General features: G+C 43.5%; 1 protein-coding gene across 5 annotated transcripts in view; it reads right to left on the bottom strand.

The window, feature by feature from the left end:
- Positions 1–1,076: 1,076 nt before the first annotated feature.
- Positions 1,077–13,668, bottom strand: part of Elk4 (ETS transcription factor ELK4) — an 18,386-nt gene continuing 5,794 nt past the window's right edge. For all 5 annotated transcript variants that reach the window (XM_021198264.2, XM_029538494.1, XM_029538496.1 and 2 more), the window contains exons 2-5: positions 12,733–12,948; positions 8,524–9,393; positions 7,513–7,629; positions 1,077–3,343 (exon numbers count right to left, since the gene is read on the bottom strand). In XM_021198264.2, the coding sequence (XP_021053923.1) occupies positions 3,245–3,343; positions 7,513–7,629; positions 8,524–9,393; positions 12,733–12,939 (1,293 nt within the window). In that variant the 5' untranslated portion in view covers positions 12,940–12,948 and the 3' untranslated portion in view covers positions 1,077–3,244. The remainder of the gene's footprint in view (positions 3,344–7,512; positions 7,630–8,523; positions 9,394–12,732; positions 12,949–13,668) is intronic.

Here is a 13,668-nt window from a genome sequence, read left to right as displayed (position 1 = left end):
TGCCTTTTTTTGATTTCTAGGATGTATATAAATCCACAAGGAATTTTCCAGTTTAAGAAGAAAAGTTTAGAGTACTCCATACAAGTTCATGGACTTACTTTCTCTACAAATTTGAAGAATGAGCAGACCTAGTTGTGCACACTCGTAAATGTCAGCACTTGGAATTCAGTTTATAGTCAGGTTGGGTGAAAAATCCTCTCTCAAAAACAAAAACAAACAAAAAACATAGTGGAAAAAAATTATATTTTAACTGTTTAAATATGAAGGAAGATAAACTGAAGTGTTGGCCTTTTGAAGGCTTGAAGATTCTATTACATACTTTTTTAATCAGTAGAAACTTCTACCCTTATTCAAACACACCAACTATGGCACAGGACTGAAGTCACTGAAAGATTACTTAAGTTAAACTTGACATTTTAATTTTGTATTTTAAAAACATCGGCATGAGTAAAAGTACAGTTTAAGTGACCCCCTTCCCCCAGGGACACAGATACAGGGGTGTGCAGCACTGCTCTGAGCTACTGTGCACAGCCTTCAAACCGACCACAGGGGACCAATGGACACCCAAGGGAACCGGCAGACCCTCCAACCAGGCCTTCGCAGGACCACCCTGAGACCCCAAACTCTAAACCTTATGTCACTGAGCTAAGTGGAGATGGTCCGAAGCAGAATTAGAACTACGATGCCTCAGGAGTCTCAAACTCTGACAGCCTGCTCCTTTCCCTTGCCTTAGGCGACTGATGCCCAACACTGCTTGCCCTAGCAAGGTGACTGGTGATGCACACCAGGGGTGAGCTGAAGGGACAGCGTCTCTCCCTGAGTTATCTGTTGATGCTAAGAATTCTATGGCTATTCAAACCAACACAAAGCTCAGACTTTTCCAGGAAGGAGGTAGTCTATAGATAGAAATGTCTGTGTCATACACACAGCAAGGTTATATACCAACTTAAAAAAAATAAAGGACACACGCACATGCACAGACCAAGCACATGCTTCTACAAATTCATTCCAAGGCAGGTCTATCCGACCCCACAAGGCCTCATGGTTTCTTACAAAGTTGCTGAGTTTTATGCTTGTTTTTTTTTTTTTTTTTTTTTTTTTTGAGACAGGGTTTCCTGTAGTCTAAGCTAGTCTCAAACTTACAATGTAGCTGAGGTTAGCCCCGACTCTTGATCCTCCAGCTTCCATTTCCCACGTGGTGGGATTACAGGCCTGTGCTACCATACCTGGCCTGAGTTTAAATGGTGCCCTCGGACCCAAGGCAGCTCTGTGCTAAGACAGTAAATTAACAAATATTTCATCTGTAAAAACACACCAATGGCTTTTCTCCTTTAACTCAAGAAGATAAAAATAGTTTTTTGTTTTCAGAATTTCAAATATCTAGTTAGGTCATCTATCAATACTTACTTAGTTTACACAATAGTAACCCACTAAATTACTACAAAGTGCTGCTGAGGGTAATTCCAAATATGCATGCAAACTAAATAATGCACCATGAGAAGAAAGCCCATTACAGTACCTGTTCCCATCACTCTGAACACTACTTCTCACACTACTATTGCACATCCTGGGAACAGAGCTCTTAGATAGCCATAAATGAACCAGTAACAGGTCTCCAACCACCCCTCTAAAAGGCACTGTGGCCCCCCCTCCCAACCAGCACACTTCCATACTTAAGTGTCTCTGCACTGGACAGCCAATGCTATGCAGCTGAAAGGATGCCACCGGCTATCAGTGTCATTCTGAGCCCACAAGCCCCTCCTTCGTGCCACTCAGGGCACGGTTAGGCTTTAGTGGGCAGGGGGAAGAACATGTAATTTAATTTAATTCTGGACTTTAGAGTCAAAATTTTCAAGATTCCACTATAAAATCAGCATCAATTCGAGATCAACGTATCTGTGCACATCTGGCTCTGTCTTACCACACAGTTTTATAATATGCAGGTGAAGGCCCCTACTTCTCATTACTAATAGTCAAACTCCTGTGTATGAGGATGGTCAGATGCAATCTGACCTCCCACACGGTAAAACACTTTAAGCATGTCTGCATCTCCAGCTAACTGGAAGCTTCACTTTGGAGTTCGCCTTCCTGCTTACACCTAACCGCTGCTTCATCCTCTGACCTTAGATTTAAAAGGGAGCATCATGCTAAGTGCATAGCAGAAGTGGATAAAACTGACAAGAAGAAAAGGGGCCTGTCACTCTGGGGGCCTTCTAGCTGGAAAATATCCCACCTCCTATCTCTGGGTATTTAACTGAACCTTTTTGGTTGCCTGTGATATTTAATTTTCAAACTACAACTCTACTCTCCAAAAAAAAAAAAAACAAACACCATTTGCATGCTGTGTTGCATGGCTACAGAACCACACCACTCAAAGCACACACCAGAGATCTGTGCTCACAGTGGGATCTCCTATCCTCACAGAATGTTCCAAAACCCACATTAAAACTGAGCTTTCAAAGTCTTGTGTTAAAATAGCTCAGGGCCTAGTGACAGGTTCAGACATGATCATAGGTACAGATGGCACAGAGATATGCTCAGGTAAGTGCAAACAAGGTGTCTTTCTGTGGAACTGTCATGTCAGAGCTCAGGGCGAACCAGAGCCCCAGCATGACCAATCCCAAGGTTTCTCCCACTCCTGATGAGCCACTCCCTTCAGACATTCAACAGAGCGTACGCACTACTAAATAGACTACTAGCTTCATTTAAGTAGTATTTTTGTCTTTTTGAGACGGTCTCACTATATATATAGCCCAGGCTGGCCCTCCATCCATCCTTGGCATTCTCCTCCCACCTCAGCTTCCCAAGTGCTAAGATCACAGAAGTGGGCCATCATACATAGCTAACAAGTATTTAAGTAACAGATTCTAAGCATACTTTCTCCCCCTGGCCAAAGGGTCCTAACATCCAGGACCAGTGACTTTGTTCTGTGACTCTCTTGAGAAACACAGCTGCTGAACCCCAATAGACCAATGTTTTTTGCTAAAAAAAAAAAAAAAAAAAAAAAAGAAAGAAAAAGATTAAAACAAAACAAAACAGCAAAAAACAACAAAACACCTTTTTAAGAAAGAAGTGAGGTGGAGCTTGGACTCCAATTAAGGCATTTTCTGTACAGAGTCCTGAAAGGCCTGGCAACAGGCAGTGGGGAAATCACGAGCACTGCAGACGGTCCCTCACTTCGAACCGAGTCATGGTGGATGTCTGTTTCCTAGTCCCTTGGGCTCTCAGTCCACAACTGCACTGGTTATGTCTTCTGCAGGTCTGGAGAAAACGGGCCCGGAGTGGAAGGTCCGTCCAGGCCTGACAGAGTGAACGGTCCATGACTGTTGAGTACAGAGGGGAACTGAGAAGGAAACAGATGCGGATTAGCATCCAGTCCTAACCTCTCCTCCCCTCTCCCCAGGCAGAGCACACAACACTTCAAGACAAAGGCAGTGACTGTTCGTGAAGACTGATCAATTTCTTGTTTGTTTACACTTATCATGTGTGGTAGGGCGGTGGGGTGCCACACACACACAGGTGTGGCAGTGACAGGTGTGAGTGAGAGCTCTGTGAAGGCCACTCTCTCCCCACCTTTACGTGGGTTCCGGCCATTAAGCTGTCAGTCTTACAGCAAGTGCTGTCTTGAAGGCCCAAGATATTATCATAGAAAAAACAAATAAAAATTTGGTTGTCTTCTAAGAAGCTATTGGTAGCTGCTGGGAAAGGGAGAATCAGTTTTCTGCATGAACTGTCCCTGGGTGCATCAACCCAGGGCTGGCTGTGTGTCCAGGAATAGCTGGCTAACACAGACAGACTGCATGTTGGTTGTTGTTGTTACTGCTGTCCTTTCATTCTGTTATCCTGTCTTATTGGCTTATTTTTAGTTTGTTTTGATTTTCATTTATTTGTTCTGTGTTGTTTTAAAGAGACAGACTGACACACACAAACACACATAAGTATGTATATTAGAGAGGGAACTTGAAGTTGGATGGGTAGGAAGTGAGGAGGATCTGGGAGGATTTGGGGAAAGAGAAAGAATATGATCAAACTATATTGTATTAAATTTTTTTAAATAAATTTTTTCAAAAAACTGTATTTGTCCTACCACTGTAAATACTAACTTTTTCCAATCTGCCTCAAAGGGACAGAGACGGCCACCTTAATGATGCCCTGGCATACACCCTTAGGTTTAACCTCAGAGGGTTAGAAATTTGATAAATGACAAACTCACGAGGGGTGTTGCTCAGTTACAAAGTCAACTGTGAATCCTCAACAGGAAATCCAGAGGCACAAGTGCTCCAGCACCCTCATCCCCCTCATCCTAGACAACGGCTGCCCGTGCTCCAGGCTACAGTTCTAGGAACAGCACTAGGATTGGCTGAAAGTTTCAGAGCACTCTAACACTCTGTTTCCACACAGGAAAAAGTAAAACTGTTAACAGGGAACTTTCCAAACATCTTGGTAGGGAGATGACACAAAGTTCATTTCTTAAACTTCGTATGTAAAATGTCGACACAGGGCTGGCTCAGCAGGGAAAGGCTGGTAAGTGTTAGTTATGAGAGATAACTGATAACAATATTCTCAAGACTTCCCTCTTAAGAAAAAAAAAGTAGGAGATGGAAAGATGGCTCAGGGGTTAAGAACACTCTCTGCTATTCCAGAGGTTCTAAGTTCAATTCCCAGCAATCACATGGTGGCTCACAACCATCTATAATGGGATCTGATGTTTTCTTCTGGCATGCAGATGTGCATACAGACAGAACACTAATATTCAAAAATAAATAAATAAATCCTTTTTTTTTTTTTTAAGGAATTAAAAGAGGAAACCTACAAACAAATGTTTACAGAGAGAAAAGCTATGGGCAGCACCCTCCCCCTAGCACATGTGCATGAGTCATACAGTTCTGTCAAGGGTCCTAGAAGATAATGAAGCTGAAACTTTCTATCAACAGAACAATCTAAAAACATGATAGCTATCCTAGAGTCTTAGTGCAACTTTTCCTTGGGTGTCTGTATAATCTACCGTGGTGCTACTTGTGCAAAAGTACACCATAGAATTGTGTACAGCACCTACACCCAGTAATGAAAAGCATCACTGGTTTATATATTTACCACTACGACTACTATTTTTTTATTATTATTATTATTATTACTATTATTATTATGTGTCCTCTTACAGATCTCCTGTTCCCACACTGTTTTTAGAAAGGGTCACAGTGTATCTTAGTTGGGCCTGTAACTATGTAGCTCAAACTCACTGCAATCCTACCCCAGTCTCCCCAGTGCTGGACTGCAGGTGTTGAGGGGCTATCTCCAGCATTATTTCTCATCTTGCACAAAAGGCTAGACCATCATGATTTCTTAAGCACAACATGATGGCATAAAACAAAACTCACTTAGTGATTCCTTTCCCAAAACATGCTCCCATCAACAGTAGAACACATGTGCCACACAAGTGGGGAAGGGGATACTGAGAATGAAAAAGTTTAATCAAGAAAAGAAGGGATAGCTGGGCAGTGGTGGCGCACGCCTTTAATCCCAGCACTTGGGAGGCAGGGGCAGGCAGATTTCTGAGTTCAAGGACAGCCTGGTCTACAGAGTGAGTTCCAGGACAGCCAGGGCTACACAAGAGAAACCCTGTCTCGAAAAACCAAAAAAAAAAAAAAAAAAAAAGTTTGAATGAAGACACCCTCCATCATGGTGGATAATGCTGTTCCCAGAATTCATGAGCAATTAAACAAATTCTAGTGCCGAGCATGGGATATTTCCTTAAGAATTGTTGGTCAAAGAGTTCTCAGAGGCCCTCAAAACAATGTAGGCTATTGCTACTGCTCTTGGTTGCCCACCAGTTGCTAAGACCTCATTCCTAAAGATACAACACACTTTGGTTTCGGGCCAGAGAAACCAAGCTGCAACTGACCTGGAAACTTCCTCCCTGCTAGCTAGCCTTCACAATGCTGGAACACAGTATGTAGGCCACTAGACAAGGTAGGCCATCGGTAGCCTTACCTGGCAATGGACCGCACACTGACGCTCAAGTCCTAACCTGACAGGCAACACATGCCCACTGGTGCTACTATCCCATGAGTATTACGGGAGTAACCAACCACTTTTCTAATTAAGATCTGAAGCCTGATGCATAGGAGGGAACCCATGCCTAGTACTGAAAACCTGGTCAAAAGCCACAGCTAGGGAGGCCACTGGCCTTAAGGGGACCCACTGTTAGTGTTTTGCTAAACAGACATGCTATATCAAATAGCCTTCTACATACTTAACTTTATAAACACTCAGTGATGAATGCAGCTCTTCACCCTTAAAAGAAACGCTTAAAAAAAAAAAAAAAAAAAAAAAAGCCGGGCAGTGGTGGCACACGCCTTTAATCCCAGCACTTGGGAGGCAGAGGCAGGTGGATTTCTGAGTTCGAGGCCAGCCTAGTCTACAAAGTGAATTCCAGGACAGCCAGGGTTACACAGAGAAACCCTGTCTCTGTGTATAGGTTTATATGTGTGAGTGCAGGTTCCCAAAAAGGATGATGGGATCTGGACTCTGGTTCCCTGCAAGAGCAGTGCACACTCTTAACCACTGAGCCACTCCTCCAGCTCCAGAGAAGCCTCTTTTTGCAGTGAACAACACTTAGTATCAAGACTCACAACTGTTCCAAGTGCAGTGAACCAGTGTTGGTGGCATGCACAGCTATTAATGAGACATCTGTATCACACATACCCCAAGACTCAGGGGACACTGTGGAAGAGGGGGCAGAAAGAGTATAAGAGCCAGAGGATGGGGACGGTGCTGTGAGATACTGTCTTCTCAAAATGATACGGTCTTGAATTCATACACTCACAGCAGCTGTGGTTACTCACACAAGATCAAGCAAAATCAAGTAAGTTAACATTCCAGCAAGGACAGGGGAGGAGCACACGAGGCCCCATCCTAGCTGAGGTGCTATGATTGTTCATAGCTGATGACTGAGGAGGATTCATTTGTCTTCAGGGGTATAGTCCCATACTCACTTATGCACAGCCAAATAACCCTAACCCCCACCCCAAAAATAAGACATCAAAGTAGGACGGGGAAGTATTGTGAAGAGGGGGGATAAAGGGTTCTGAAGACAATAAGAGGGGATAAACAAGGGGAACAGATTGTGTACATGTGTAGGTATGTAATTCTAATTAAAATGCACTAAATGTATCCTCATCATAGCTGTGTGTATGCACACACTAGTGTTATGTACACAGACTGTCTGACTTACACAAGTTTAACTTGACCTAGCACAAAAAAAGCCATATGCATTCAACAGACACTGTGCCTTGAACATCAGTGTTTTCCTGGGCTAGCAATATGTAAGTTTTTCACTATGCTGGGCAGCAAGTGAGAGTGACAGGCCCCAATCACCCACTGCACCAAAAGGAAAAGGACTGTGAAATATTCATCAAATGGGAGGTGTGTGGCAATGACAGTGGGCAGTGGGCTATCACCTCTGCCCACATCCACACTTAAAATTCCCCCATTACACTTTGGGTAACTTACCTGGAAAAGCGTATTAGCACCTTGCAGTCTGGCTGGGCTCAGGGGAGCAAACGGGCTGAGAGTGCTCCAAAAGTGGATGCTGGAGAGCAAGGGGCTCGGAGTCAGCAAGATGGGAGTCTGCAACACAAGAAGATTGCTCAAGGACTTGCCAGGATTGTGCTCCATCCTCCCAAAGATACAAACAGAATCCATCTACTATATCCTCCTCCCCACATGTCCCTATGGCTGAAATTTTATCAAAATGAAAAGCTCAGAAATCATTTTATGACCTAGAAAAGATAAGGGTCACAATAATAATAACCAAACTTTATAACCAGACTTTTATAGGGACTTTCCAAACGAGAAAGCAAACCTAAATTCAGGTACAATAGAGCACCAGCTGAGTACCTATAATGTCAGACACTCTGGGGTGGTCTTATTCAAGAGCTGTCCAAGTTGAGCAAGTTAACACCTAACATAACTAGATAAGCTGACTTCCAAGGCCACACCATCACTCCTCTCAAGGTTCTCAGTCCCTTCTGTTTTCTCCTGATGGCAACAGATTGAAGGGAAGAGGTAGAACACTGTGCAAATCAATGAGGTCTGCTTTATTTAAAGAGGGTCTCATGGAGTACAGGCTAGTCTCAAACCGGCTCTGTTGGCCAGGGATGACCTTTAACCTCTGCTCTACCTGCCTCTACCTCCTGAGTGCTGGGATTCCAGGTGTACAGACCCCATGCCCTTTTTACACAATGCTGGGGGGTGGATCCCAAGGCTCTGTACATACTACAAAGCACCCTACCGTCTGAGTTATATCAGTCACCAGAGAACAAGGAATTTTAAAAGATGAAACGTCAAATCTCTATTGTTTTGAAGATTCTAATTAAGGTAAGGAAATGAGTTTCCCAGGTTTACATATAATCTTTCTAAGACAAACCTAATTAACAGAAATTGAATCTTGCAGGTATAAATTCTAGATACGGCTTAAAGGGTGAATGGATGCAGTCACAGTTAAGAGAAAGAACAAGCTACCTGTGAAAAGAGTGCTGGTGTAAGAGACGCTGTTGGGAGAGATGGGCTAAGGATCCCCAAGGGGCTGGGGTCACTGCCTGTGACCACAAGGGCAGGCGTCAGTTCTAACCCTTTGGGCTTCTTAGATCTTGATGAGTTATTTGTTTTGTCCTTTTCTGGCAAAGCTGAATCCTCATTTTTAGGCTCCAGTGACGAGTTCTCTGCAAGTTCCATTGGCTGAGAAGCCACTGACTCAATGTCTGTGTCAATGTCTGCGTTAGAACTCAGCGGTGGAGAAGGCATCTTGGGAGGCTCCTTTAGAGGAAGGGGGATGGATGGAACGGGAGGAGTGGGGTTAAAGGTGGAAGCCAGAATGGATACGGAGGCTGGGGTTTCCAGGGAAGGGAGTGTGGGGGAGACCAATGTCTCCAAAGCTTGGATAGTTTCTTCAGAAGATGGAGAAAGACTAGGGCTCGTTGCAAAGGCAGCGGCGACAGGCTCGCTGGGCAGCTTTTTGGCAGGCGTTGTCACAAATTTGATGACGGATGGTGTTGGCTCCTGGGTCTTCTTCTCTGCTAGTTTTTCCGCTGGATTCTCTATCTTTATTGACTTGAAAAGCTTCTTATTGGAGGTATTCAGAGAGTTGAGAGTAAATGAAGAATACAAACCAGAGTGTATGTAGTCATTGCGACTAGATGTCTTGGCTCCAGGCTGAGGTGGCCTCTCCTTTCCTCCACACTCAACATCTTTGGAACTGGTGGTTTCAATGGAATTTAAAGTTTCACAGTCCCCCTCAATCCTGCCTACCGTCAGTGGATCCATTTTCAAAATCTCTGGATAGGAGACAAACTTGTACACAAACTTCTGACCATTTACTTTTTTAATGATGTTCTGTAAGTAGAGAAGATAAGCATCCTTATACTTCCATATAAATTACCTCTCATAGTTCATGAAAAAGGGGACCTATTTCCCTCAAATAGAGGGAAGTGCTCTATTTGAGAACTAAGCATAGCTTTTAAACAACTCCAAAAGCATCTACATTCATCAACCCAGACCAAACAGAGTCCTTGTTCAGAGAAATTAAAGCAGTTCAAAGCCTCATTAGCAACTGGACTACGCTATCACACAAAAGCTCAGACTAACTGTTTGATGCTCTCAACCAAGTAAATACCTGTATTATGTCATAACTCACTGAACTGCAATCTTAGACAGCCCCATTGGCATAAGCTATAAGCATTCCGAGGAGCTAAAGAGTCTCAGTGTGATAGCTGTGAAGTTCCTACTTCCTTCAAGTGGTTCTGACCTTGGGAAAGCTGGTAAGATCAACTTCTGAAAGTTGCAGGAAACAGACAGCTTGGACTCTTATTCTAAGTCTATACTTTGGAGATGTTTATTTTTCTCCAGTGCCCAAGTAAATATTCAAAGTCATAAAACATTAAAAGGTATCATTTGGGTTGAGGAGATGGCTTGACAGGTAAGGGTATCATCTATGTAAGCCTGAAGGAAGGATCAAGTTTGACCCCCAGAATGTAAAGAGCTGGATTTTGTAGTACGGCCATGCACTCCCAGCTCTCCTACAGAGATGGGAGGCAGAGGCAGGAACACCACCAGGAAACTTGCAGGTCAGCTGCTATCCTGGAATATGCAGCTCAGCAGCAGAAACAAAAGATCCTGCTTCAGCAAGTACAAAGGGAAGTGAGAGCACACCCTCAAAAGCTATCCTCTGGAGGACTGGAGAGGCAGCTTAACAGATATGACCACTGGCTACTACAGGTAGGTATGGTGACACACACACACCTTCAACCCTGGTATTCGGGAGGTAGAGGCAGGTGGATCTCTAAGTTGGAGACCAAATAAGTCTACACAAAGAGATTCAGGACAGCCAGGACCCTGCCTCAAAAATGAATGAATAAGGTGCTGGCCGCTCTACCAGAGGACATGGGTTTGATTCTCAGCACCCATATGATAGCCTACAACCATCAATAACTTCAGTTCTAAGGGATTTGAAATCCTCTTCTGGCCTCCTCAAGTACTAGGCACACAAATGTCATATAGACATACATACAGGCAAAACACTAATACATATAAATATATATTAAAAACACTTGTCCCGAGCTGGAGAAATGGCTCAGCGGTTAAGAGCACTGACTGTAATGGATCTGACACCCTTTTCTGGTGTGTCTGAAGACAGTGACAGTGTACCCACATACATGAAATAAATAAATCTTTAAAAACAAACACAAAACGCTTGTTCAGACCTCCACAGATGTGCCATGGCATAAGTGTGACTCTCTCTCTCCTTCACACACACATAACATAAATTTTTAAAATTTAAGTATAATTTAAACTAAGAAATCAACTCTAGCCGGGCAGTGGTAGTATATGCCTTTAGTCCCTGAACCAGGGAGGCAGAAGCAGGTTTTGAGGCTAGCCTGGTCTATGGAGCTGGTTCCAGGGTAGCTAGGGCTATACAATGGAAGCCTGTCTCAAAAAAAAAACCAAAAGACCAAAAAATAAAATAAAAAATAAAAACAAAAAACAAAAAAAAAGAGGAGGAAGAGAAAGAAAAGAGGAAAAGGAAGAAGGGGGAAGGAAGAGGAGGAAGAGGAAGAGGAGGAAAAGGAGGAGGAGAGGAAATAATCAATTCTATTTTAAATAGTTTCTCTTGCCAATCTAGAACCCATGGCAATCCTCTTGCCTCAGCCTTTTAACTGCTGACTTATAAGTAAGTCACCATACCTGGAGCAGGCTATAGCTATTCTTTAAGGTATTAGTGTTCCCTAGGCTAAACTACATAAATAATTCAATCTACAAGTATATATGGTGAAATTTTTTGTGTGCACAGGTATATGTGGGTTTTCCCCAAGTGTGAAGGTAGGTGTGTGCCTGTGTGTGCCTGGCAGGTCAAAAGTCAACAATAGTTGTTGTCCTTAATTAGGGTTGCTAATTTATACAGACTGGCTAGAAGCCCCAGGATTCTCCTATCTCCCCTGCCCAGGACTAGGGTACAGGCACACCATATTTGGGTTTTTGTTGTTGGTTTTTCTTTTTTTATGGTTGCTGGGCAGCAGACTTGTCTGGTCATCATTCTTGTACCACAAGCACTTTAGTAACTGAGCCATCTCCCCAGCTCCTACTGTCTTTTTTTTAGTGGAGCACAGCACCCTAGATCTCAGGCTAGCTTCACATTTGTTAAGTCATCAACTTCTTTTTTTTTTTTTTTTAATGTAATTTTTGATTATTTTAAATATGTGTTTCTTTTTTTTTAAAGATTTATTTATTATGTTAAGTACACTGTAGCTGTCTTCAGACACACCAGGAGAGGGCGTCAGATCTCATTACCGATGGTTGTGAGCCACCATGTGGTTGCTGGGATTTGAACTCAGGACCTTCGGAAGAGCAGTTGGTGCTCTTAACCGCTGAGCCATCTCTCCAGCCCAAGTCATCAACTTCTGGTCATCACGCCTATACCTCCTTAGTGTTAGGATTATGGCCTTGTGCCACAACACCCAGTTTATGCTGTGTTAGAGATTGAGCCCAGCACCTCAGGCATGCCAGCAAGCAGCCTGCCAACTGAACTGCACCCCAAGCCCTAAATGACAATCTTTAAAGTAAATTCTGACATATATGAGTATTTATTTTCAAGCATCTCCAATTTCCTTCTTTGTATTCCAATCTTATACCTTTCCCTTTAAAGAACACCCAAGGGGCTGGAGACACGGCTAAGTGGGGAGTGGTTAAGAGCATGAACCTTAGCTCAGTTCTCAGCACCCATGTCAGGTGGTTAACAACTGTTTGTAGCTCTAGTTCTGAGGGAGGGGGTGAAGCTCTCTTCTGGCACCTGAAGGCACTGCATGCACAATACACAGAAATCCATGCAGGTAAAAATACCCATACATGTAAAATAAAAATGGGTACATCCAGCAAGGTCACTCAGCAGGTAAAGGTGCTTGCCACCAAACCTGACAGCCTGAGTTTGATCCCTGGAATCCATATGAGAGGAGAGAACCAACTCTCAAGTTGTCCTCTGACTGCCACATGTGCACGTGTACCAATGAATACAGCATAAAAAACTTTTAAAGAATTTGTAGAAATACAACCAAAACCACTGAAGCTGTTAAGTAAACTAGACTAAACAAACCACATTAGTACTCAACATCTCAACAGAAACAAAGATTAAGTCTTGTTATGAGGTTCTCTACATAGTGTCGGGTCAGGGCAGGGATTTACCTTTACGTAGTAGTATCGCAGGGCTCGGCTGAGTTTATCATAATTCATATTAGGCTTGTTCTTTCGAATCCCCCAAAGACGAGCCACCTCCTCCGCCTGCAGAAGCTTGAACTCCCCATTGTTAGATGTCCAGCAGATCATGTGCTCATTCTGAGGCTCCTGCAGGAGCTGGAGAAGGAACTGCCACAGAGTGATGGCACTGTCCATAGCAATGGGCTGAAAGAGTATAGAGAGGCGAAATGTAAGTGTTCCAGGTGCCCTGCACAACACCCCTGCAAGATATACACTATTCCACCATCATTACACACACCAAAATAGGAGGTAACTAAAGGGCTAGGTAGCTTGTCCAAGGACACACAGCAAATGCTAACACTGACACTTATTCCTGTGCCATCTGAATCCAGAGTCCACACTCTCACATTTGCTATGCTTTGACAGTGCTTCCTGTGTGGTCTCAGGTGGCCTAGAATTCACAGTTTTCCTGCTTCAGCCAAGTACTGAAATTACAATTGTGTACCAGTATAAGCAGCTCCCTTAAGGAATCTTTTTTTTATAAGATTTTATTTTTATTTGGAATTATGTGTCTGAGCGTGGATTTGTGGATATGAAAGTGGTGGCCACAGGGCCACAAGAAGGTGTCATATCCCCCAAGCTGGATTGCTGGACATAAGTGTTTGGAACCAAACTTGGGTCCCAAGAGCAGTGCATACTTTAACTGCTAAGCCATTTCTCCAGTCCCCAGCTTCCGAAGTCTGAAGCATGGTTGAGATTGGCTCAGCAGTGAAACCCCTGTGCATGCCTGAGGCCTTGGGTTCCATCTGCAGCATGATGGGGGGAAATGTTACTTTAAACAGCAAGCAGCTTTCAAAGAAAGTAAAGCTAGTTCCATAAACGATAGGCATGAGCTAAAGACTGGAAGTCAACAGAGGGTCAGTT

The sequence above is a fragment of the Mus pahari genome, chromosome 5, assembly GCF_900095145.1.
Source record: "Mus pahari chromosome 5, PAHARI_EIJ_v1.1, whole genome shotgun sequence".
NCBI lineage: Eukaryota > Metazoa > Chordata > Mammalia > Rodentia > Muridae > Mus > Mus pahari.
This window is presented reverse-complemented; position numbering and strand designations above follow the sequence as displayed.